The sequence below is a fragment of the Mustelus asterias genome, chromosome 17, assembly GCF_964213995.1.
Source record: "Mustelus asterias chromosome 17, sMusAst1.hap1.1, whole genome shotgun sequence".
NCBI classification, from domain to species: Eukaryota; Metazoa; Chordata; class Chondrichthyes; order Carcharhiniformes; family Triakidae; genus Mustelus; species Mustelus asterias.
The window spans coordinates 2178835-2206232 of record NC_135817.1 but is presented as its reverse complement, the minus strand read 5'-3'; the positions used below and the strand labels follow the sequence as shown (position 1 = coordinate 2206232).

Here is a 27398-nt window from a genome sequence, read left to right as displayed (position 1 = left end):
AACGTGCAAACTCCACACAGTCACCCAAGGATGGAATCAAACCTGGGTCCCTAGCACTGTGAGGCAGCCATGCTAATCACTGTCGCCGTGCCAACCCAATGGGGAGAGAAAAATATAAGTGCAATGGGGATAGAGAAAGAGAAAAGGAGGCGAGAGAGAGAGGAGTGGATAAACAGAGAGAGAGGAATGGGAAGGGAGAGAGAGAGGAATGGAGAGAGAGAGAGAGGAATGGGGAGGGAGAGAGAGAGGAATGGAGAGAGAGAGAGAGGAATGAGGAGGGAGAGAGAGGAATGGCGAGGGAGAGAGAGGAATGGGGGGAGAGAGAGAGAGAGGAATGGGGAGGGAGAGAGAGAGGAATGGGGAGAGAGAGAGAGAGAGAGGAATGGGGAGGGAGAGAGAGGAATGGGGAGGGAGAGAGAGGAATAGGGAGGGAGAGAGAGGAATGGGGAGGGAGAGGAATGGGGAGTGGGAGAGAGAGGAATGGGGAGGGAGAGAGTGAGGAATGGGGAGAGAGAAAGAGAGGAATGGGGAGAGAGAGAGAGAGTAATGGGGAGAGAGAGACAGGAATGGCGAGGGAGAGAGAGGAATGGGGAGGGAGAGAGAGAGGAATGGAGAGAGAGAGAGAGAAATGGGGAGGGAGAGAGAGGAATGGGGAGAGAGAGAGAGGAATGGGGAGGGAGAGAGAGAGGAATGGAGAGAGAGAGAGAGGAATGGGGAGGGAGAGAGAGGAATGGCGAGGGAGAGAGAGGAATGGGGGGAGAGAGAGAGAGAGGAATGGGGAGGGAGAGAGAGAGGAATGGGGAGAGAGAGAGAGAGGAATGGGGAGGGAGAGAGAGGAATAGGGAGGGAGAGAGAGGAATGGGGAGGGAGAGGAATGGGGAGTGGGAGAGAGAGGAATGGGGAGGGAGAGAGTGAGGAATGGGGAGAGAGAGAGAGGAATGGGGAGAGAGAGAGAGAGTAATGGGGAGAGAGAGACAGGAATGGCGAGGGAGAGAGAGGAATGGGGAGGGAGAGAGAGGAATGGGGAGGGAGAGAGAGAGGAATGGGGAGGGAGAGAGAGAGAGGAATGGGGAGTGAGAGAGAGAGGAATGGGCAGGGAAGGAGAAAGAGGAACGGGGAGGGAGAGAGAGGAATGGGGAGGGAGAGAGAGAGGAATGGGGAGGGAGAGAGAGGAATGAGGAGGGAGAGAGAGAGGAATGGGGAGGGAGAGAGAGAGGAATGGGGAGGGAGAGAGAGAGGAATGGGGAGTGAGAGACAGGAATGGGGAGGGAGAGCGAGGAATGGGGAGGGAGAGAGAGAGAAATGGGGAGGGAGAGAGGAATGGGGATGGAGAGAGATGAGTGTATGTCAGAGAGAGATGAGTGTGTATGTGTGCGAGAGAGAGGAAGTGTGTGAGATAAAGATGTGAGAGATCAGTGTGTTTGTGAGATAGAGGTGAGTATGTATGAGAAGCAAATGTGTGTGTGAGAGGTATGTGTGTATATGAAAGTGAGGTGTGCGCGTGTGTGTGTGTGAGAGAGAGGTGAGTGTGTGTGTGTGTATGTGTGTGTGTCAGAGCTGTGTGTGAGGTGAGTTTGAGAGAGTTAAGTGTATGTGTGAGAGTCATAGAGGTTTACAGCATGGTAACAGGCCCTTCGGCCCAACTTGTCCATGGCATCCTTTTTTTTTAAAACTCCTAAACTAATCCCAATTGCCCACATTTGGCCCATATCCCTCTGTACCCATCGTACCCATGTAACCTTCTAAATGCTTTTTAAAAGACAAAATTGTACCTGCCTCTACTCCTACCTCCGGCAGCTTGTTCCAGACACTCACCACCCTTTGTGTGAAAAAATGCCCCTCTGGACACTTTTGTATCTCTTCCCTCTCACCTTAAACCTATGCCTTCTTGTTTTAGACTCCCCTACCTTTGGGAAAAGATATTGACTATCTCGCTGATCTGTGCCCCTCATTATTTTATAGACCTCTATAAGATCACCCCTCAGCCTCCTACGCTCCAGAGAAAAAAGTCCCAGTCTATCCAGCCTCTCCTTATAACTCAATCCATCAAGTCCCGGTGGCATCCGAGTAAATCTTTTCTGCACACTTTCTAGTTTAATAATATCCGTTCTATGATAGGGTGACCTGAATTGCACACAGTATTCCAAGTGTGGCCTTACCAATGTCTTGTACAATTTCAACAAGACATTCCAACTCCTGTATTCAATGTTCTGACCGATGAAACCAAGCATGCCGAATGCCTTCTTCACCACTCTGTCCACCTGTGACTCCAGTTTCAGGGAGCTATGAACATGTACCCCTAGATCTCTTTGTTCTGTAACTCTCTCCAACGCCCGACCATTAACTGAGTAAGTCCTGCCCTGGTTCAATCTACCAAAATGCATCACCTCGCATTTGTCTAAATTAAACTCCATCTGCCATTCGTCAGCCCACTGGCCCAGTTGATCAAGATCCCGTTGCAATCGGAGATAACTTTCTTCACTGTCCACTATGCCACCAATCTTAGTGCCATCTGCAAACTTACTAACCACACCTCCTATATTCTCATCCAAATCATTAATATAAATGACAAATAACAGTGGACCCACCACTGCTCCCTGAGGCACACTGCTGGTCACAGGCCTCCAGTTTGAAAAACAACTCTCTAAAACCACCCTCTGGCTTCTGTCAAGAAGCCAATTTTGTATCCATTTAGATACCTCACCCTGGATCCCGTGAGATTTAACCTTATGCAACAACCTACCATGCGGTACCTTGTCAAAGGCATTGCTAAAGTCCATGTAGACAACATCAACTGCACTGCCCTCATCTACCTTCTTGGTTTCCCCTTCAAAAAACTCAATCAAATTTGTGAGACATGATTTTCCACTCACAAAGCCATGAGGTGAGGTGTGTGTGAAAGTGAGGTGTGTCTGAGTGTGTGCCTGTGCACATGTGTGAGGTGTTTGTGCACATGTATGTGAGGATGGTGTGTGAGAGAGAACTATGTGTGAGGTGAGTTTGTGAGAATTGAGTGTATGCGCGTGAGAGGTGTATGTGTGTAAAAGTGTGTGTGCATTAGTGAGAAAGATGTGTGTGAGAGGTGTCTGTGTGCATTAGTGAGAAGAATGTGTGTGTGAGAGAGCTTTGTGTGAGGCAAGTGTGTGTGTGAGTTGTGTCTGTGAGAGGCGAGTTTGAGGTGCATGCATGAGAGAGCTGAGTGTGCGATGTGAGTGTGAGAGTTTGAGAGAGATGAGTGTGAGAGAGGTGTGTGTGGAGAGACAGGTGAGTGTGTGTAAGAGAGAGGTGAGTGTGAGAGAAAGAGAGAGGTGAGTGTTTGTGAGAGGGGTGAGAATGTGAGAGAGGTGAGTGTGTGTATAAGAGAAATATGTTTGTAAGAGGTGTGTGTAAGAGCGAGGTGAGTGTAAGAGGTGAATGTGTGAGAGAGAGAGGTTTGTGAGAGAGGTGAGTATGAGAGAGAGGTTTGTGAGAGAGAGGTTTGTGAGAGAGGTGAGTGTGTGAGGTGAGTGTGTGAGGTGAGTGTGTGAGGTGAGTGTGTGAGAGAGAAGTGAGTGTAAGAGGTGAGTGTGTGAGAGAGGTTTGTGAAAGAGGTGAGTGTGGGAGAGAGGTTTGTGAAAGAGGTGAGTGTGAGAGAGAGGTTTGTGAGAGAGGAGTGTGAGAGAGATGAGTGTGAGAGAGGGAGGAATGTGAGAGGTGAGTGTGTGAGAGAGGGAGGAATGTGAGAGGTGTAAGAGAGAGTTGAGTGTGAGAGGTGTATGTGAGAGAGGTTTGTGAGAGAGATGAGTGTGTGAAAGAGGTTTGTGAGAGAGGGTGGAGTGAATGTGAGAGGTTTGTGAGAGAGGTGTGAGTGTGAGAGAGGTGAGTGTGAGAGAGGGTGAGTGTGTGAGAGAGGTTTGTGAGAGAGAGGTGCGTGTGTGAGAGAGAAGTGTGTGTGTTTGAGAGAGAGGTTTGTGAGAGAGATGTTCGTGAGAGAGAGGTTTGTGAGAGGTGTGTGTAAGAGAGGTTTGTGAGGTGTGAGAGAGAAGTGAGTGTGACAGAGAGGTGAGGTGTGTGAGAGGTTTGAGAGAGGTGAGTGTGAGAGAGAGATGAGTGTGAGAGAGGTTTGTGAGAGGTTTGTGAGGGTGATGAATGTATGAGAGAGAGTGAGAGAGGTTTGTGAGGGAGGTGAGTGTGAGAGAGGTTTGTGAGGGAGGTGAGTGTGAGAGAGGTTTGTGAGGGAGGTGAGTGTGAGAGAGAGGTTTGTGAGGGAGGTGAGTGTGAGAAAGGTTTGTGAGAGAGGTGTGTGAGAGAGAGAGGTTTGTGAGAGAGGTGAGTGTGAGAGAGAGGTTTATGAGGGAGGTGAGTGTGTGAGAGTTTTATGAGGGAGGTGAGTGTGTGAGAGAGAGAGGTTTGTGAGGGAGGTGAGTGTGAAAGAGGTTTATGAGGGAGGTGAGTGTGTGAGAGAGAGGTTTGTGAGAGAGGTGAGTGTGAGAGTCAGTATTTGAGTCAGATATGAGAATCCAGCTTTCCATCAACACTCTTCCCATTAACCAACTGACCCAAAAGAGCAGCAAGAATCCTCCTATTAAAAACAACAAAAAGTTAAGACCCAGGTACTTCCTAAAATAAGAACATTTTCATTCTAATATGTAAGAAATAGAAGAGTTCTAGAAGTTAGGTTTTTTTTGTTTATACCTATTGTGGGAAAACAATCATTGTGTGATTTAATTCTTCACCCCAACAAGAATGTTTCTCAGGGGTTCCATCAGCACTCTGGGAAGGCATACGTGGCCGGAAAAGTTTGGGAAACTCTGCTCGGGAAGGTCAATCACCTTTGGCTTCAATCAGGTCAGATCAACTGAGGAACATTCAATGAGAGTCACTGTGATTGGGGGAATGTAAAAGAGTGCCGAGTGGAGGGGAGTGCAGTGTCACACAGCCCTGGTTTAATTATTGGCAGCCTTTACTGCCAACATGGTGCCTGCACAGTTGTACCAACCTTTGCGAGCGATCTTTGCAAACAATCACTTCCATTTGCTGGTGTTGTCTACATACATCACACTCCCAATTACACTGTTTTCCAGAGAGGGACCTGATGTACTCCCAGCAGCCATTCAAATTAAAGTTTTGTCCTCATGGTTCAAACGTTCATAAAATTATGGGTGGCACGGTGGCTAGCACTGCTGCCTCACAGCGCCGGGGACCCTGGTTCAATTCCAGCCTCGGGTCACTGTCTGTGCGGTGTCTGCACGTTCTCCCCATGTCTGCATGGGTTTCCTCTGGGTGCTCCGGATTCCTCCCACAGTCCAAAAATGTGCGGGTTAGGTGGATTGGCCATGCTAAATTGCCCCTTAGTGTCAGGAGACTAGCGAGGGTAAATGCATTGGGTTATGGGGATACGGCCTGGGTCAGTGCAGACATAATAGGCCGAATGGCCTCCTTCTGCACTGTAGGATTCTACGATTCCCCAACGGGATTTTAACTTTCCCCTGATTCCTCTCGACAATGCAGTAGCAAGCTGCACTATCACACGACTCTCTTGTTAAGTGTGATAATAAGGTAAAAATTGATCATATAAGGTTAGGTAGTGGCCCAGTGACAATGGGAAAAGTGGATCATTCCAGAAAGTGAGGGGGCTCTGACACAATTAGATAGAAAAGCATTGTTCGGGGCTCTGTGTTCTCATTGTGCCACATTTGCAAGTTGCTCTCTCTATCCATTCATGGCATCACTGGCTCGCCAGCATTTATTGCCCTTCGCCAACTTGCCCTTGGCCTTGTGCTTTGCTTGGCCAAAAAGCAGGGCATCCAAGAGACATTGCTGTGGGTCTGGAGTCACATGTAGGCCAGTAAGGACGGCTGATTTCCTTCCCTAAAGGGCATTAGTGAACCAGATGGATTTTTAGCAACAATGTTTTCTTGGTCATCATGAGACTATTAATTCCGCATTTTTTAATCAATTTAATTTCCACTATCTGCCATAGTGGGATTCGAACCCGGGTCCCCAGAGCATTACCCTGGGTCTCTGCATTCCTAGCCCAGTGACAATACCACTACGCCACTGCCTCCCAACATGCGCCTAAGTTTCTTTATCTTCAGTATTTCAAGGAGAAGCTGGGTCATTTTCTATGCCTACATGGCAAATTCCACCTTCAACTCAAAATATGCAACATGCGCAGACGTGTATTGGTGGCCCTTGTCAACTTGCATTAACAGGCGACACTGTGAATTATTTGAGGCTTCAATATTGCAAATAAGTTGCTTAGAAGAATGCATCAGAATAAAAAAGTCCTTTACTGAACTGTACACACTCACATCCATACAATGGAGGGAATGATCGTTTAATATAATGCCTATATATAGGTATATATAATATATATATATTACAGACACACATACAGAGGAAGAGACAAGTACTGCCTGGGATAAGACTTACACAGGCACCATGCCTGAAAACTTCAAATACTTCGTGATTGAACAGAAATAAAACTACTTAAGTATTCACTTGTCAACAACTGGAATTTCAATCATTCAACAGATACAATAAACACAAGACTTCTAATAAATCATTTTCTCGGATTCGATATTAATTCTTCATTTGACTGCCCCTTCGACAACTCGGAGTTAGATACAGAGTAACGCTCCCTGGACACTGCTCCCGTCAAACACTCCCAGGATAGATACAGCACAGGCTTAGATACAGAGTAAAGCTCCCTCTACACTGTCCCCATCAAACACTCCCAGGACAGGTACAGCACGGGGTTAGATACAGAGTAAAGCTCCCTCTACACTGTCCCCATCAAACACTCCCAGGACAGGTACAGCGCGGGGTTAGATACAGAGTAAAGCTCCCTCTACACTGTCCCCATCAAACATGATGTGGAGATGCCGGCGTTGGACTGGGGTAAACACTGTAAGGAGTCTAACAACACCAGGTTAAAGTCCAACTCACCTGATGAAGGAGCAGCGCTCCGAAAGCTAGTGGCGTTTGCTACCAAATAAACCTGTTCGACTTTAACCTGGCGTTGTTAGACTCCTTACCATCAAACACTCCCAGGACGGGGTTAGATACAGAGTAAAGCTCCCTCTACACTGTCCCCATCAAACACTCCCAGGACAGGTACAGGACACGGTAATGATACACGGTAAAGACTAACGGCAGCCAAGGTTAGATAATTCAGCCATGCATGCTGATCCCAGAATGAAGATTGCAGGATTCTGAAACAGATAGAGACGGAGTCAAACACAGATGCTGGCGATGGCAGACGTGATCCAGTGAATCCACATCGACCTTTTCTTCCTCCTTGCAGCTAAATGGGTAAATGCATGTAGTGAGTGTGAGGATCAGGGCATGTGTTGGACACTGGATCACTGGCAGTGGGCCCATGATGAAGCAGTACAAGGATACGCGGCTTTCTTCCTCTTTCCCCTCTGCGGCTTCTCCTGTTTAGGATCCTGCCTCTTGCTCCTGTCCCAGAGCTTCCAACAGGATGCCCATCGGTGTCCTCTTCAGGCCAATGCTCTCAATCTTGTTCTCAATCTTGTTCTTGAGGTTCCGTAAACGCAGAGAGGCATGGATTATAATCACTGGATAAAGAATGAAATGGGGCAGCATTCAGGAGAGTCCGCACATGGATAAGGCAGAAAGACAGAGGCCCACAGTCGACGAATATCAAGACACATACATGCAAAGGTCCACACTAATGCATACACACACACACGAGCACACATGCCCATGCCCACACATGCATGCATATGTGAGCACGCACCCTCAGAAACACGCATATGCCAGCACACACACACCCGCCCACATGCATCCACTGGCTAGCACACACGCTCAACCATACACATACACACACCCGCGCGCAAGCGCCCGCACACACACCCGCGCACACTCGGCCGCACACACCCGCGCCCACCCGCCCGCACACACACCCGCGCGCACCCGCCCGCACACACACACACCCGCGCGCACCCGCCCGCACACACATCCGCGCGCACGCACGCGCCCGCCCGCACACACACCCGCGCGCACCTGCCCGCACACACACCCGCGCGCACACACACCCGCGCGCACGCGCCTGCACACCATCGCCCGCACAGACCCCCGCGCGCACGCGCCCACACACATGCACCCACCCACGCGCCTGCACACCACCCGCACATCCGCGCACTCGCCCGCCCGCGCGCACACGCGCCCGCACACGCACACTCGCCCACACGCACGCTCGCCCACACGCACGCTCGCCCACACGCACGCTCGCCCACACTCGCGCACTCGCCCACACTCGCGCACTCGCCCACACTCGCGCACTCGCCCACACACGCGCACTCGCCCACACACGCACACCCGCCCACACAGGCACACCCGCCCACACAGGCACACCCGCCCACACAGGCACACCCGCCCACACAGGCACACCCGCTCACACGCCCACACAAGCACACCCGCGCACTCCCCCAAACACACCCGCGCGCACACACACTCACCTGCGCACGCGCCCACACACACCCGCGCACTTGCCCACCCGCACACGCGCCCACACCCGCGCACGCACCCACACAAGCACACCCGCGCACTCGCCCACACACGCACACCAGCGCACGCGCCCACACCCCCAAACGTACACCCACGCACGCGCCCATACACACCCGCGCACTCCCCCAAACACACACCCGCGCACGCGCCCACACACACTCCCGCGCACTTGCCCACCCGCGCACGCGCCCACACCCGCGCACGCAGCCACACAAGCACACCCGCACACTCACCCACACACACACACCAGCGCACGCGCCCACACCCCCAAACGTACACCCGCGCACGCGCCCATACACACCCGCGCACTCCCCCAAACACACACCCGCGCACGCGCCCACACACACTCCCGCGCACGCGCCCACACACACCCGCGCGCTCGCCCAAACACACACACGCGCACTCGCCCACACACACACCCGCGCACTCGCCCAAACACACACCCGCGCACTCGCCCACACACACACCTGCGCACTCGCCCACACACACACCCGCGCACTCGCCCACACACACACCCGCGCACTCGCCCACACACACACCCGCGCACTCGCCCACACACACACCCGTGCACTCGCCCACACACACACCCGTGCACTCGCCCACACACACACCCGTGCACTCGCCCACACACACACCCGTGCACTCGCCCACACACACACCTGCGCACTCGCCCACACACACACCCGCGCACTCGCCCACACACACACCCGCGCACTCGCCCACACACACACCCGTGCACTCGCCCACACACACACCCGTGCACTCGCCCAAACACACCCGCGCACTCGCCGACACGCGCACGCGCCCACACACACACCCGTGCACTCGCCCAAACACACACCCGCGCACTCGCCGACACGCGCACGCGCCCACACACACACCCGCGCACTCGCCCACACACGCACACCCGCGCACGCGCCCACACACACCCGTGCTCTTGCCCAAACACGCGCACGCACACACACTCGCCCACACACACCCGCGCACTCGCCCACACACACCCGCGCACTCGCCCACACACACCCGCGCACTCGCCCACACACACCCGCGCACTCGCCCACACACACCCGCGCACTCGCCCACACACACCCGCGCACTCGCCCACACACACCCGCGCACTCGCCCACACACACACCCGCGCACTCGCCCACACACACACCCGCGCACTCGCCCACACACACACCCGCGCACTCGCCCACACACACACCCGCGCACTCGCCCACACACACACCCGCGCACTCGCCCACACACACACCCGCGCACTCGCCCACACACACACCCGCGCACTCGCCCACACACACACCCGCGCACTCGCCCACACACACCCGCGCACTCGCCCACACACACACCCGCGCACTCGCCCACACACACACCCGCGCACTCGCCCACACACACACCCGCGCACTCGCCCACACACACACCCGCGCACTCGCCGACACGCGCACGCGCCCACACACACACCCGCGCACTCGCCCACACACGCACACCCGCGCACGCGCCCACACACTCCCGTGCACTTGCCCAAACACGCGCACGCACACACACTCGCCCACACACACCCGCGCACTCGCCCACACACACCCGCGCACTCGCCCACACACACACCCGCGCACTCGCCCACACACACCCGCGCACTCGCCCACACACACCCGCGCACTCGCCCACACACACACCCGCGCACTCGCCCACACACACACCCGCGCACTCGCCCACACACACACCCGCGCACTCGCCCACACACACACCCGCGCACTCGCCCACACACACACCCGCGCACTCGCCCACACACACACCCGCGCACTCGCCCACACACACACCCGCGCACTCGCCCACACACACCCGCGCACTCGCCCACACACACACCCGCGCACTCGCCCACACACACACCCGCGCACTCGCCCACACACACACCCGCGCACTCGCCCACACACACACCCGCGCACTCGCCCACACACACACCCGCGCACTCGCCCACACACACACCCGCGCACTCGCCCACACACACACCCGCTCACTCGCCCACACACACACCCGCGCACTCGCCCACACACACACCCGCGCACTCGCCCACACACACACCCGCGCACTCGCCCACACACACACCCGCGCACTCGCCCACACACACACACCCGCGCACTCGCCCACACACACACACCCGAGCATGCGCCCACACACCCGAGCACGCGCCCACACACACACCCGCGCCACACACACCTGCGCCACACACACCCGCGCACGCGCCCACAAACACCCGCGCACGCGCCCACACACACCCGCGCACGCGCCCACACACACCCGTGCACGGGGAGCGATTGAGATGGGGGCAGGGTTGAAAAGGGGGCGGGGGGAGGGCGGCGGGGGGGAGGGGGCGGCAGGCGAGGGAGCAGTGGAGGAGGGGCCGGCGGGGGGGGAGGGGCCAACGGGGGAGGAGGGGCTGGCGGGGGAGGGGCAGCGGGGTTTTGGTGGGCCAGCGGGAGGGCGGGCCGGCGGCGGGGGCGATGACCGGCGGCGTGGGGCGGTGACCGGCGGCGGGGGCGGGGACCGGCGGCGGGGGCGGGGACTGGTGGGGGACGACGGTGGGCTGGGTGGACAGCAGCAGACGGTGGCGGCTGACGTCGGGTGTGGGAACGGCCGCGGGCGGTGACGGCTGCGGGCGGCAGTGAGCGGCGGTGGGAGGAATAGACAGAAAGGAGAGCAGGACTGAGGTGGGAGACTGCAAGAAAGAGAGAGCGGCACTAAAAGGCATTACTTGCAGGATGAACCGTGCTTGTGTTTCGTGATTTACTTTATCCCTCTGAATGGGCACAGACTGAGTGTTGGATTTGGAGATTCTTGCTTCTCATCTGCAAGTCCGTACAAATGCTTACAGTGCAATGTACGGCTCCAGTTGTATCCTTCAGCAACCTGATTCATGGAATATATAACATGGTGGCAGGGAATAGTTGCCTAAAAGTTGCTCTTGTGGAAAATGGCAGAAGGATTGTCTGAATGTGCTCAGATCTTCCTGGAGTGTGAACCATATGGGCCAGACGGCAGAATGAGGTGGATATGCGGGCACATCCTTGCCAAAGAGGACATAAGGTGTGGCCGTGGCATTGTCACAAGGAAGTCCAATCAAATTCAAGTATTTTATAAACTGGAAGCATATCAGTTGGATACAGACGAAGGTATGGACTTTCTCTCAGTGTTCTTGAATGAAATGTACAAAAAAAAATCATGTTAAAATCCTAAAGGGGCATGGTTAGACTTTGATAGATTTTGCAAAGCAGATCAGTCACTCGAGGGAGGGGTATACCACCCTGAACAGATTGCGCAATGGATTGATGAAATGTGGGGAGTTTCTGTATCGTCAGGGGGTGTTTACGTTGTTGGGTTGTGCTCGGGTGACTCGCATGGACAGCTTCCTGGTTGGAACTGGTGTTTCATCCCGAGAAAGGAAAATCCTGTTGGATCAGGTGTTGGCTGACTTGCAAAATATCTCAAAGCAAAGATCCACTCACTCCAGCCACTTTGGGACAAATGACTTCCACTGTCGCACGGAGAATACAGGACTCACTGATCACCAGATAGCGGTTACAGACCGAGGCACAATGGGAGGATTAAAGGCAGCCAGGATGAGCATGCAAGCACCTCTGGTAGGCCTGGATACACAATAGGGAAAGACAGAATTGGAGGAGCACGAATGGGCAATTAATCTCAGGTATTGGCTCAGGTTACAGGTCTGACACACACCGTCATTATACGATGAACTGCCATTGCCATTATACCATGCCTGCCCCAAGCAGTGAGACAGGATCCTCAATGTGAAGAAATGTCAAACGTGGAGTGCGAAGAGAGTAAGCGCGAGGGAGGGACAAGAGGGGGCAAGGATCTAGTGACAGACTGAAAGGAGAGTGGGGAGGGTCAAGCAGGAGAGAGAGGGCAAAGCAGAGGGGGATAGTGAGGGGAATGGTGGGGGTGAGGGGGAGACAATGGATGGAGACAGGGAGACATGGAGACGTCCTGGCGACGGTCAGCAAGCTGGCAAGAGAGAGACGGGAGCAGACGTTCGGCAGGGATACCAGGAAAACCTTCTCAATTGGCAGCGAGTTCAGAGTGCACACTTACAAAGCATGGGAAAGGTGATTCCAAACAGGAAGACAGCAACACCCCCAACCAGCGAGAGGAGGCAGTAGCTGGCTGCCAGCACGACCACGAGGCAGGGGGTCGGGTGGTTCCGGCGCAGTCTCCGGACCACTGCCTTGTTCTCCGCTGACCACACAAAACCCAGGAAGAGGAGAGTAACCACCGTCCCGCCCAGAAGAGTCTTCAGTGGTTCGATGTACCTGCACCAGGAGAGGAGGGAATCAGTCAGACCTGCACATCTCACCCCAGCGCCCCCACACACCCTCTCTTACCAACTCACCGCTTGGCAAATACAATGGATGGCTCCCAAAACTCACTCTGCACCGCCACCTGGTGGCTGCAACCTGCAGGTGCACTGTGACTGTTTACATAGGAAAAACTAATGAGAGTTCAGAGCAAACCGCAATACTGAACACAAAAAGTGTGCAGTCCGCTGTGTGGGGACTCCTGGTGGTGAGGGTGAGTGACATTTTCTACAAGGCCAATGGCTGTTGGCACAGATCCTACACATTCCAAAGAGCAAGAGCAGTGGTGGGGCGAGGGGGCGGGGGGAGATGAACCCACAGGCCTTTTTTCTTTATTCATTCGTGGGTTATGGACGTCGCTGGCTGGCCAACATTTATTGCCCATCCCTAATTGTCCAAGGGTGAACCACACTGCTGTGGCTCTGGAGTCACGTGCAGGCCAGACCAGGTAGGGATGGCAGATTTCCTTCCCTGAAGGACATTAGTGAACCAGATGGGTTTTTCCGACAATTGACAATGGTTCCATGGTCATCAGTAGATTCTTAATTCCAGATATCTTTTATTGAATTCAAATTCCACCATATGCCGTGGCGGGGTTTGCACCAGGGTAGCTGAGTTTCTGGATTAATAGTCTAGCGATAACACCACTATCGCCTCCCCTGCAGGTACATTGTGACATCAAAGACGAGCCATACAAATGTACGATTTAGGAGGAGTAGGCCATTTGGTCCATCGAGCCTGTGATACCATTTGATGAGATCATGGCTGAAATGACTGTGGCCTTGACCCCATTTTCCAGCCCATCCCTCGAGTCCCTTCTCGATCAGAAACGTCTCTAACTCGGGCCTTGAATATATTTACTGACCCACAGTCCTCACCGCTGTCTGGGATGAGATAATTCCAGACTGACCACTCTCAGAGAAGAAATTCCTCCTCATCTTGTCTTCAATGGGAGACCCTCTTTATCTTTAAACCGTGCACCCTGTAGTTCAGGATTCCCTTATGAGGGACCTCTCCTGGCACTCGTCCTGTCAAATCAAACCCCCCTCAGAATCTGATGTTTCAATCAGATCACCTCACATTCTCCTAAACTCTCAACAAGTACAGGCCCGACCTTTCCTCATCAGTTAACCCCTTCATCCCAGGAACCAGTACCAGCTTGCTCAAGAATCTTGAGTACGGCGATTTACCAGGAATTTGCCTGGACTGGAGAGTTTTAGTTATGAAGAGAGATTAGATAGACTGGAGTTGTTTATCTTGGAACAGAGGAGACTGGGGGTGGGGGGGATGATTGAGATGTAGGGGCAAAGATGGAGTGGACAGAAAGAAATCTTTTCCCCCTTGGTGGAGGGATCAATGACTAGATTTAAGGTAAGAGGCAGGAGATTCAGAGAGGATGTGAGGAAAACCTTTTTCACACAAAGGAGACTGGAACTCACTGACTGAAGATGGATGGAGGCAGGAACTATCATAACATTTATAGAACATAGATTAACTACAGCACAAACAGGCCCTTCGGCCCCACAAGTTGTGCCGAACACATCCCTACCTTCTAGACCTACCTATAACCCTCCATCCTATTACGCTCCATGTACTCATCCAGGAGTCTCTTAAAAGACCCTATTGAGTTCGCCTCCACCACCCCTGATGGCAGCCGATTCCACTCGCCCACCACCCTCTGTGTGAAAAACTTACCCCTAACATCTCCCCTGTACCTACCCCCCAGCACCTTAAACCTGTGTCCTCTCGTAGCAGACATTTGCACCCTGGGAAAAAGCCTCTGAGAGTCCACCCGATCTATGCCTCTCAACATCTTATACACCTCTATTAGGTCTCCTCTCATCCTTCGTCTCTCCAAGGAGAAAAGACCGAGCTCCCTCAGCCTATCCTCATAAGGCATGCCACTCAATCCAGGCAACATTCTTGTAAATCTCCTCTGCACCCTTTCAATCTTTTCCACATCCTTCCTATAGTGAGGCGACCAGAACTGAGTACAGTACTCCAAGTGGGGTCTGACGAGGGTCTTATATAGCTGCATCATTATCCCCGGACTCCTAAACTCAATCCCTCGATTGATAAAGGCCAGCACACCATATGCCTTCTTAACCACCATATGAAGAATTTAGATGTACACTTGCGATGCCAAGGCAAAGAAGGCCATGGGCCAAATGCTGGAAAATGGGATTAGAATAGTTGGGTGTTTTGTCTTTGACTGGTGCAGACACAGTCAGCCAAAGGGCCTTTTTTTGTGCTGTAGACCTCTGTTACTCCTGGAGTTCCATGCTCTATTCAAGGCTGCGGGAGAATTATGGACCAAATCAGCCATTCAGCCCATCTCAGTCCCTACACCATCGTGGAATTCTCTCAGGATCCCTCCTCGGCTTCTCCTTCGCCGCTCTGTCCAAGAATTCAGAAAAAGGGACTGTAAGGACCTTGAGCAGTTCGACATAGGAAGCAAAGAGGTATTGGAGGCTTTGACAGCCTTAAAAATGGACAAATCCCCAGGCCCGGATGAATTGTATCCCAAGCTGCTGTGGAAGGCAAGGCTAGAAATTGCAGGGGCTCTGACACAGATTTTTAATTCCCCTTTGGTCACGGAGGAAGAGACCGAGGACTGCGAATGTGGTTGCACTATTTAAAAAGGGAGGTAGAGATGACCAGGAAATTATAGACTGGTGAGTTTCACATCAGTGGTAGGGAAACTATTGGAGAAAATTTTGGAGAGAATTAATCTCCACTTGGAAAGATATGGGATGATCGTGGATAGTCAGCATGGCTTTGTCAGAGGTAGGTCATGCCTAATAAATTTGATAAAAGTTTTCAAAAATGTGATCGAGTGTGTTGATGAGGAAAGTTCAGTTGATATAGTTTACATGAATTTTAGCAAAGCTTTTGGCAAAGTTGCACTTGAAGGACATGGAATTCAGGGAAACTTGGCGAGATGGATCTAAAACTAGCTTAGCAATAGGACTCAAAAGTGTGGTGGTAGAAGGCTGTTCGAGTGACTGGATGCTGGTGTCCAGTGCTGTACCACAAGGATCAGTTCTGGGTCCATTAGTGTTTGTTCTGTACATAAATGATACAGACAATAATGTGGGAGGAATGTTAAGTAAGTTTGCAGATGATGCCAAGATTAGCAGAGTGGTTAATGAAGAAGAAGATGGTTATAGGTTACAGGAAGATACAGATGGGTTGGTCGGGTGGACAGAGAAGTAGCAGATGGTATTTAACCCAGATATGTGCTAGGTGATGTACTTTGGGAAAAGTAACAAGACAAGGGAGTAATGAATGAAGGCAGGACACCAGGAAGCTCAGAGGACTGGATGGATCTTGGATCCTTATTCCCTGAAGGTGGTGGAGCAGATGAATAGGATAGTTAAGAAGCTATATGGGACACTTGCTTTTATCAGTTGTGATATGCAATATAAGAGCAAGGAGGTTATGTTGGAGCTGTACAGACATTGGTTAGGCCACAGCTGATTAGATTAGATTTATTATTGTCACATGTATTGGTATACAGTGAAAAGTATTGTTTCTTGCGTGTTATACAGACAAAGCATACCGTTCATAGAGAAGGAAAGGAGAGAGTGCAGAATGTAGTATTACAGTTATAGCTAGGGTGAAGAGAAAGATCAACTTAATGTAAGGTAGGTCCATTCAAAAGTCTGGAGTACTGTGTGTACTTCTGGTCACCTCACTACAGGAAGGATGTGATTGCACGAGAGGAGGTACAGAGAAGGTTCACCAGGATGCTGCCCGGGATGGAGCATTTGATCGATAAGAAGAGACCGGATAGGCTTGGATTGTTTTCTCTAGAGCAGAGAAGGCTGAGGGAGGAAATGATTGAGGTGTATAAGATGGTGAGGGGTATGGACAGGGTGAATAAGAAGCAGTTGTTCCCCTCGGTTGAGGGGCATAGTTTTAGGGTAAAGGGCAGGAGATTCAGAAGGGATTTGAGAAAAGAAATTCACTCAGAGTGTGGTGAGAATCTGGAATGCACTAACGGGGAGGGTAGAGGAGGCCAGAAACATTAGAACCTTTAAAAAGCATTTGGGTGAGCACTCGAAACATCATAATGTTCAAGGATATGGGACAAGTGCTGGAAAATGGGATTAGCGTGACTTTAGTGATAGTTATTGTTGGCGGGCTGATGGGCCGAAGGGCCTTTCCTGCTCTGTATGACTAAGACTGTCTTCCCAGTCGAGCTCCATGTCTGTGTGGAAGAGCAGCTGATAGATCGATCTAAACATTGATCGCTGGTTGGGCTGCGGTTGGAGAACAGGTGTCCCAAGAATGGGCATCGGCCTTCCTGAAGGTTTTGTTAGAAAAAAACGTGGGTGAGGTTGTCAGTGATATTAACTGGGATGACAGCAGGGCTGAGGGACTGGCAGGTGTGAGGAGCTACACAAACTGGGGTTGTCCTCCAGACAGCAGACAAGGTAAGAGGGAGATTTGATAGAGACATCAAAATCACGAGGGGTTTTGATAAGACGAAATCAGGAGAAGGCGATAGCAGCAGGAGGGTTGCTAATCAGAGGGCACTGCTTAAAAGCCACCAGCAAAAGACCAGAGTGCGGAGGAAAACAAGGAGAATGTAATCAATACACAATGTATTCCTGTGAAGGGACAGTGCCAACACATTCACAATAGAATTGGATCAATGCACAGATTTGTGGAGAAGTTGTAGAGCAGAGTAAAAGAGGATTAACTGGATAGCTTTCAAACAGCCAGCATTGTCTCGATGGGCTGAAGGGACTCCTATTGTGCAGCATGATTCCGGCCCATATCACCCTGTCACAAAGTACCAGCCTTTCCAGACACCAAAGTTTGTTTTGACAGAACCTGGTGTAAAGTCAGAAATGTGCTTCTGAGATCAATGCAGAGCAAGATCCCACAACTACGAAAGGTGGAAGTGGTGCTGGGATGGTTAATGGGGAAATGTTGGGTTCAGAACAAATCCTTCGTTGTTGCTCTTCTTGTTAAATTGGCTGCAGGGACTTGAACATCGAAATTGAAAGGGCAGCTCTGACAGTGCGGCACTCCCTCAGCACTGACCCTCCGACAGTGCGGCGCTCCCTCAGCACTGACCCTCCAACAGTGCAGCACTCCCTCAGCACTGACAGTCCGACGCTCCTTCAGTACTGACCCTCCAACAGTGCGACACTCCCTCAGCACTGACCTTCCACAGTGCGACACTCCCTCAGCACTGACCCTCCGACAGTCCGACGCTCCTTCAGTACTGACCCTCCAACAGTGCGACACTCCCTCAGCACTGACCCTCCGACAGTGCGACACTCCCTCAGGACTGACCCTCCGACAGTGCGACGCTCCCTCAGGACTGACCTTCTGACAGTGCAACATTCCCTCAGTACTGACCCTCCGACAGTGCGGTACTCCCTCAGTATTGCCCGCAGGGTGTGGGAAGAAAGTGTTGGGACTGGTCAGTGGGGTTTATGTCTCTGGGAGTGAGATTGAGGTAGAGAAATGTGAATGTTTTTCTTGGAGCCAAGAATGGAGTGGCGCAGAAGCCAACCCTCTTTGTCTAAAGAGAAAATGCTGGAAAATCTCAGCACGTCTGGCAGCATCTGTAAGGAGAGAAAAGTGCTGGCATTTCAAGGTCAGATGACACTTTGTCAAAGCTAAAAGGCAGAGAAAGTGGGAGATATTTATACTGCAGGGTGAGGGAATGAAAGATGAGTCATAGCCGCAGAAACCAGGGGAACGGACTGCTCATGGCAGCTCATAGAGAGAATAAAGGGTGTGAATGGCCAAACAGCAGAGAAGCTGTAAACTGTGACAGATGAAAATGTTGGGAAGGGGGTTGGAAGGGAAGGGGTTGGAAGGGAAGGGGGCTGGAAGGGGAAAATGGATGAGTTAGAAGTAAAACTTAGAAAAGGGGGAGAAAAGGGAAGGGAAGGGGGATGAAGTCGGGGGAAAGAGCGCGGAGGGGAAGACGAAAAATGAAGACAATAAAGAAATAAAAGGTAGAGAACAGTAAAAAATTAAATAAAGTAGAATGAAAACAAAGGGATCGAGGTGGGGTAGAGCAAATCATCTGAAGTTGTTGAATTTGATGTTGAGACCAGAAGGCTGTAAAGTGCCGAACCGGAAGATGAGATGCTGTTCCTCCAGTTTGCGTTGCGCTTCACTGGAACATTGCAGCAAGCCAAGGACAGACATATGGGCATGGGAGCAGGATCATGTGTTAAAATGGCAAGCAACAGGAAGGCCATTTTATTTATTACTGTTCTCTACCTTTTATTTCTTTGTTGTCTTTCTTTATTTTTCTTCTTCCCCCACCCCCCTCTTTCCCCCCTACTTTATCCCCCTTTGCTAAATTTTACCTCTGTCCCATCCATCCCCCCCTCTCCCTCCTCCATCTGGCACAGTTTACAGCTTCTCTGCCGTTTGGCCATTCATTTATTCTCTCTGTGGACAGCTATCAGCAGCCTTTTCCCCTGGTTTCTGTGGCTATGACTCATCTTTCATTCCCTCACCCTGCAGTATAAATATCTCCCACTTTCAGCTTTGACAAAGAGTCATATGGACTCGAAACGTCAGCTCTTTTCTCTCCTTACAGATGCTGCCAGACCTGCTGAGATTTTCCAGCATTTTCTCTTTTGGTTTCAGATTCCAGCATAGAATCATAGGATCCTTACAGTGCAGAAAGAGGCCATTCGGCCCATTGAGTCTGCACCAACCACAATCCCACCCAGGCCCTATCCACATATCCATACATATTTACCCACTAACCCCTCTAACCTATGCATCCCGGGACACTAAGGGGCAATTTAGCATGGCCAATCAACCTAACCCGCACATCTTTGCACTGTGGGAGGAAATTGGAGCACCCGGAGGAAACCCACGCAGACACAGGGAGAATGTGCAAACTCCACACAGACATCTGCAGTAATTTGCTTTTAACCCTCTTGCCTATGTTGGCCCTTTGAAATATCTGATTGATCTAATTCTCCGTCCTCTTCATAGAACATAGAACAGTACAGCACAGAACAGGCCCTTCGGCCCACGATGTTGTGCCGAGCTTTATCTGAAACCAAGATCAAGCTATCCCACTCCCTATCATCCTGGTGTGCTCCATGTGCCTATCCAATAACCGCTCAAATGTTCCTAAAGTGTCTGACTCCAATATCACTGCAGGCAGTCCATTCCACACCCCAACCACTCTCTGCGTAAAGAACCTACCTCTGATATCCTTCCTATATCTCCCACCATGAACCCTATAGTTATGCCCCCTTGTAATAGCTCCATCCACCCGAGGAAATAGTCTTTGAACGTTCACTCTATCTATCCCCTTCATCATTTTATAAACCTCTATTAAGTCTCCCCTCAGCCTCCTCCGCTCCAGAGAGAACAGCCCTAGTTCCCTCAACCTTTCCTCATAAGGCCTACCCTCCAAACCAGGCAGCATCCTGGTAAATCTCCTCTGCACTCTTTCCAGCGCATCCACATCCTTCTTATAGTGAGGTGACCAGAACTGCACACAATATTCCAAATGTGGTCTCACCAAGGTCCTGTACAGTTGCAGCATAACCCCACGGCTCTTAAACTCCAACCCCCTGTTAATAAAAGCTAACACACTATAGGCCTTCTTCACAGCTCTATCCACTTGAGTGGCAACCTTTAGAGATCTGTGGATATGGACCCCAAGATCTCTCTGTTCCTCCACAGTCTTCAGAACCCTACCTTTGACCCTGTAATTCACATTTAAATTAGTCCTACCAAAATGAATCACCTCACATTTATCAGGGTTAAACTCCATTTGCCATTTTTCAGCCCAGCTTTGCATCCTATCTATGTCTCTTTGCAGCCTACAACAGCCCTCCACCTCATCCACTACTCCACCAATCTTGGTGTCATCAGCAAATTTACTGATCCACCATTCAGCCCCCTCCTCTAAGTCATTAATAAAAATCACAAAGAGCAGAGGACCAAGCACTGATCCCTGTGGCATTCCGCTCGCAACCTGCCTCCAATCCGAAAATTTTCCATCCACCACCACCCTCTGTCTTCGATCAGACACAGTAAGAAGTTTAACAACACCAGGTTAAAGTCCAACAGGTTTATTTGGTAGCAAAAGCCACACGAGCTTTCAGAGCTCCAAGCCCCTTCTTCAGGTGAGTGGGAATTCTGTTCACAAACAGGGCATATAAAGACAGAGACTCAATTTACATGAATAATGGTTGGAATGCGATACTTACAGCTAATCAAGTCTTTAAGAAACAAAACAATGTTTCTTAAAGACTTGATTAGCTGTAAGTATTCGCATTCCAACCATTATTCATGTAAATTGAGTCTGTGTCTTTATATGCCCTGTTTGTGAACAGAATTCCCACTCACCTGAAGAAGGGGCTTGGAGCTCCGAAAGCTTGTGTGGCTTTTGCTACCAAATAAACCTGTTGGACTTTAACCTGGTGTTGTTAAACTTCTTACTGTGTTTACCCCAGTCCAACGCCGGCATCTCCACATCATTTCGATCAGACAGCCAGTTACCTATCCAATCGGCCAACTTTCCCTCTATCCCACACCTCCTCACTTTCATCATAAGCCGACCATGGGGGACCTTATCAAACGCCTTACTAAAATCCATGTATATGACATCAACTGCCCTACCTTCATCAACACACTTAGTTACCTCCTCCAAAAATTCAATCAAATTTGTGAGGCACGACTTGCCCTTCACGAATCCGTGCTGACTATCCCGGATTAATCCGCATCTTTCTAAATGGTCGTAAATCTCATCCCTAAGGACCTTTTCCATCAATTTACCAACCACCGAAGTAAGACTAACCGGTCTATAATTACCAGGGTCATTTCTATTCCCTTTCTTAAACAGAGGAACAACATTCGCCACTCTCCAGTCCTCTGGCACCATCCCCGTGGACAGCGAGGACCCAAAGATCAAAGCCAAAGGCTCTGCAATCTCATCCCTTGCCTCCCAAAGAATCCTAGGATATATTTCATCAGGCCCAGGGGACTTATCGACCTTCAGTTTATTCAAAACTGCCAGTACATCCTCCCTCCGAACATCTACTTCCTCCAGCCTTTCCCCATTGTCCTGCAAACTTTCCTCATGTTCCAGCAGGACAAGACTATTTAGAGGCTGCATAGATTAATTGACGGCTAAAAACAAATGCCCTGTCGCTGGCCTGTCCCCATCCCTTTAATCACAGGGCGTTTGCCCACGTGGCTGGTGGAGCGCTGATTGACAGCGAACCTCACCAATCGGCGCTCAGGATCAGGCAAACGGATCCCTCAATCCAATTGGAGGACCTTCCATTCGCCCGCCTGTGGCCTTTGTGATGAATCAAGCTGTGGACCAATCAGATGACAGCCGCGCCTGATTGACATCGGCATTACCCAATGGACGCGGTAAGTGGGAGGAGGCACTGACCCGACCAGCAGGAGAATGGCCGCCAACGTTGCCAGGTAATTGGTCTGGTAGTACAGCAGGTTGTTGATAACCCGGTTGTTCCACCTCAGTGGATCCTTCAGGTCCGGCAAGCTGAAGCGGGCCGAGCTGCAAACAAAGTCATCGAACGTGCGAAGCGGCGGCAGCTGCACCTCAGCGTTTCGGGCCATGGCGGCTGGGCGTTGCTGCAAGGAAGGGGGAAAACCGTGGACTGCGCATGTGCCGAACCTTTCGCCCATCCGCCTGGACCTCACTGCGCCTGCGCCGAGTCGCCGGCTGCGGCGTCTGACCTGAGGCTGCGCCTTTTGCGTGATATGCAGATCTAGGTCTGAGGTCATACGTTCACGGTGACTGACGTCAGCACCAGCCCCGACAAAAGATAAAATCCTGCAGATACTGGATATCTGAAATAAAACATCAAATCTGAAATAATAATGTCTGAAAAATAAACAAAAGGTAAAATAAAAACACAAAATCTGAAACGATCAAATCTAAACAAAACACAAAATCTGAAATAAAACTTAAAATGTGGGGGAAAAACTATCTGAAACACAAACTTAAAATCCAAAAAACAAAATGTGAAACAAACAAAATCAGAAACATAAACACAAAATCTGAAATCAGTAAAATCTGAAATCAGCAAAATCTGAAATCAGCAAAATCTGAAAACATTCTGAAACATAAAATTTGAAAAAAAAAGATCTGAAGTAAAATCCAAAAGACCAGAAGAAAATCTGAAAGATAAACAGAAACTCTGAAGCGAAAACAAAAGCAGAAAATACTGGAGAGACTTAGCAGGTCTGGCAGCAACTGTGAGGAGAGACGCAAAGCTGCTGTTTCAGGTAATCACCTTTCGGATGGTAGAATGGTAGCAGCACAAAAGGGGAACCCCCCCAACCCCATGTCTGTCACACACTGCCAACCATCACATGACAGAAGCAACAATGTGCCCTCACAGGACATCTTAACCAATAGTAAAAAACCCCAAGGTACCTTCTCAAGAGCAATTTGATCTCTAGCCACTTGAGATGACATCAGGTGACCAAAAAACTCAGTCAAACAGGATGGTTTTTATGGAATGTCTTAAAGGAGGAGAGAGCTGGAGAGGTTGAAGGAGGAAATTCCAGAGCTTGGGCCTGAGGAAGCTGCAGACACGATCAGCAATGGTGCAACAATACAAATTAGGAACATGGAAAAGATCTCAAAGATTTAGGCTGGGGAGGATTACAGAGGGAGAAAGAGTTGTAGGGGCTGTGGGAAGTTATGGAGTGAGGGAGGGTTGTGGAGGCTGGAGGAGGTTACAGGGATTGGGATGGTTGTAGGGGCTGGGGAGGTTACACAGGTAGGGATGGTTGCAGAGATAGGGAGGGTGGTCGGGGCTAAGGGAGGTTACAGAAATAGGGTTGGAGGTGGTTCCAGAGATAGTGAGGAATGTATGGGCTGGAGGAGGGTACAGAGATAGGGAGAGATTTAAGGGCTGGAGGAGTTTACAGTGATAGGGAGGATTGTAGGGGCTGGAGGAGGTTGCAGAGATAGGATTGTAGCGGCTTGTGGAGATGGTTGCAGATGCTGGAGGAATTTGATTTGATTTATTATTGTTACATGTACCGGGATACGGTGAAAAGTAATTGTTTGCACATTTTACAGGCAAAACATACTGTTCATGAAGTACATAGGGGAAAAGTAAAAGGATAGGGTGCAAAATATATTGTTGCAGTTACGGGTAGGGTGAAGAGAAAGATCAGCTTAATATATGATAGGACCATTCAAAAGTCTGATGACAGCAGGGAAGAAGCTGTTCTTAAGTCTGTTGGTATGTGTTTTCAGATTTTTGTATCTTTTTTCCAATAGAAGAAGGTGGAAGAGAGAATATCTGAGTGTGTGGGTTATGCTGGCTGCTTTCCCGAGGCAGCAGCAAGTGTAGATGGAGTCAATGGATGGATGGACTGGGCTACATTCACAACGCTTTGTAGTTTCTTGGGGTCTTGGTCAGTGCAGGAGCCGTACCAAGCTGTGATACATCCAGAAATGATGCTTTGGTGCATTTGTGAGAGTCGTAGTGAACATACTGATTTCCCTGAGCATCCTGAGAAAGTAGAGGCGTTGGTGGGCTTTCTTAACAATAGCGTTGGCTTGGAGGGACCAGGACAGGGTGTTGGTGATCTGGACACCTAAAAACTTGAAGCTTTTAACCATCTCCATTTCATCACCGTTGATATACACAGGGGCATATCCTCCACTATGTTTCCTGAAGTCGATAACTATCCTTCATTTTACTGACATTGAGGGAGAGATTATTGTCATCGTACTATTTCACCAAATTCTCTATCCCTTCCCTGTACTCCGTCTTGTCATTGATTGCGATGTGAGCCACTACAGTTGTGTTATCAGCAAACTTGAAAATGGAGATGGAGCAGAATTTGGCCACACGGTCATAAGTGTATAAGGAGTATAGTAAGGAGCTGAGGACACAGCCTTGCAGGGCACTGGTGTTGAGGATAATATTGGAAGAGGTGTCATCACCCATCCTTACTGATTGCAGTCTATGGGTTAGGAAGTTGAAGATCCAGTCACAGAGGGAAGAACCAAGGCCACTGGGTTTGGAGATGAATTTTGTTGGTTTTGAAGGCCAAACTGTAGTCAATAAATGGGAGTCTGACATAAGGTACAGAGATAGAGAAAGTTGTAGAGGAGCTTACAGAAATAGGCAAGGTTGTAGGGGATGCAGGAAGTTAAAGAGAAAGGGAAGGTTGTAGGTGCTGGAGGAGGTTAAAGAGATAGGGAGGGCTTTAGGGACTGGACGAGGTTACAGAACTAGGGAAGCTTGTAGTGTCTGAAGGAGGTTACAGAGATAGGGAGGGTTGTAGAGGCCAGAGGAAGTTACAGAGATCGGGAGGTTTATAGTACTGAAGGAGGTTACAGACAGCGGAGGGCTTCAGGCGCTGGAGGAGATTACAGAAATAGGAGGGTTGTATGGGTTGGAGAAGGGTTACAGAGATAGGGAGGTTTGTAGGACTGGAAGAGGTTACAGCGATAGGGATGGTTGCAGGGCCTGTGAGTCATTATGATGATAGGATGGATTGTAGGATCTTGTGGAGGTTGCAGAGAAAGTCATGGTTGCAGATGCTGGAGGAGGTTACATAGATAGAGAGTTTTAGAATCTTGAAGTGTTTACTGTGATATAGAGGTTTGGATGGTCTGGAGAAGGTCATTAGGGCTGGAGGAGATTCCAGAGATAGGGTTGTAGAGGGCTGGAGGAGGTTACAGTTATAGGGAAGGTTGTAAAGGATTGTAAAAGATTAACATTATAGGGAGATTGCAGGAGACTTATGGAGATTACATAGGGTGAGGCATAGGGGCTGGAGAAGGTTTCAGAGATGGGCAGGGCTGTAGGAGGTTACAGTGAGTGGGACGATTCGAGGGGCTGCAGGTGGTTACGGAGATAGGGAGGGTTGAATGAGCTGGATGAGATTACAGAGGTAAGAGAGGGTCCTCGGGGGCTGGCGGACGTTAATGTTATAAGGATGGTCTAGGGAGCTGGAGGAGGTTACAGAGCCAGGGAAGGTTGTTGGCGTGGGAGGAGGTTAGAGAAAGGGAGGGTTGTATTGGCTGGGGGAGGTTCCAGAGATTGGATGCTTGTAGGGGATAGAGGAGGTTTTTGTGATAATGAGGGTTATAGGTGCTGGTGAAATTCATAGAGATAGGGAGGGTTGCAGAGGTTCAAAGAGGTTACAGAGATAGGGAAGATTGTAGGGTCTAGAGGAAGTTACAGAGATAGGATTACAGGGGCTGGAGGATTTTAGAGATACAGAGGATTGTAGTGGCTCAAGGAGGTGACAGTGATATGGACGGTTGTAGGGTCTAGAGGTGGCTGCAGAGATTGGAAGGATCATAGGGGCTCTAGGAGGTTCCAGAAATGTGGAAGGTTGTAGCAGCTGGAGGAGGTTACAGAAATAGGAAGGATTGTATGGGCTGGAGGAAGTTAGAAATATAGAGAGTTGTAGGGGCTGGAGGCGGTTACAGAGATAGGGAGGGTTGTGGGGCTGGAAGAGGTAACATAGATAGGGAGAGTTGGAGGTGCTGGAGTTGGTTACAGAGATAGGGAGGGTCAAAGAGGTCGAGTGATGACCAGATCATGATCTGTACATTGAGGAAGGGCTGAGAGAGTTCTAATGACGGGACAGTGATGTATAAGATCATCAGTAATAAATGCATTTGGGAAATCAGGAGTAACATGGTTCCCCAGAATGTGGCTGGAACATGAAGCACGTTCCCACAGCAAGTATTCAAGCTGAATGCTGTCGATGTATTGAACTGGCAGCTGGTGATGCACAGGCTCAGAAGGAGGTTTGTGTGAAACATAAACACTAGCCTGCAGCAGATGGGCAGAATGGCCTGTTTGGGTGCTACGAATTGTGTGTAAACACAGCCTGAAAACGAAGCAAAACAAGATGTTCCAATCGATGCTGTTGCCTCTCATGGGGAGGGATTGATGTGTTTTCGTGTCAATCCCCGTGATGAGCGCACTTTGTCCAATCGTGAAGCAATCTTGCTGAAGTTGCAAAGAAGTCTTTATCCAGATCACTGAACTGTGCAGTGGAGCATCAAGTTATGGAGAGGACCCCATTATTAGGCCCTTACTTCTCAGCTGAGTTGGGTCTTGTGCTGGGAACATGGGATCTGAGTCTTGTGCTGGGAACAGGAATAGGCCATTCAGCCCTTTGAGCCTGCTCTGCTCTTCATTATGATCATGGCTGATCACCAAATTCAAATATCCTGATCCGGCCTCCATCGCCACCCTCCCCCCTCCCCAAATCCCTTTAGCTGCAAGAGCTATATCCAATTTCTTGAAATCACACAATGTTTTGGCCTCAACTACATTCTGTGACAGTGATTCACCACCCTCTGGGTGAAGAAATTTCTCATCACCTCAGTTTCAAAAGGTTTACCTCTTATGATGAAACTATGACCCCCTTGTTCTGGACTCCCCCACTATCGGGAGCATTCTCCCTGAATCTACCCTGTCTAATCCTGGTGGAATTTTATAAGTTTCTATGAGATCCCTTCTCTTCTAAACTCCA

General features: G+C 50.4%; 1 protein-coding gene across 1 annotated transcript; it reads right to left on the bottom strand.

Moving 5' to 3' along the window:
* Window positions 1-6273: 6273 nt before the first annotated feature.
* On the bottom strand, window positions 6274-22670 carry praf2 (PRA1 domain family, member 2). Its single transcript, XM_078232130.1, has 3 exons — window positions 22300-22670; window positions 12625-12842; window positions 6274-7565 (listed from the first exon to the last, which is right to left on the bottom strand). The coding sequence occupies exons 1-3, from the start codon at window positions 22653-22655 to the stop codon at window positions 7426-7428; spliced, it is 714 nt and encodes a 237-aa protein (XP_078088256.1). The 5' UTR covers window positions 22656-22670; the 3' UTR covers window positions 6274-7425.
* Between the last annotated feature and the right edge of the window lie 4728 nt (window positions 22671-27398).

Excerpts from the sequence above, each read along its gene's own strand:
- praf2 (XM_078232130.1), bottom strand. The coding sequence starts at position 22,655 with ATGACCTCAGACCTAGATCTGCATATCACGCAAAAGGCGCAGCCTCAG. Across the intron at positions 12,843-22,299 it reads GCCATTCTCCTGCTGGTCGG|GTACATCGAACCACTGAAGA; the intron begins GTCAGTGCCTCC and ends CTCCTGGTGCAG. Across the intron at positions 7,566-12,624 it reads AATCACCTTTCCCATGCTTT|TGATTATAATCCATGCCTCT; the intron begins GTAAGTGTGCAC and ends TTCTTTATCCAG.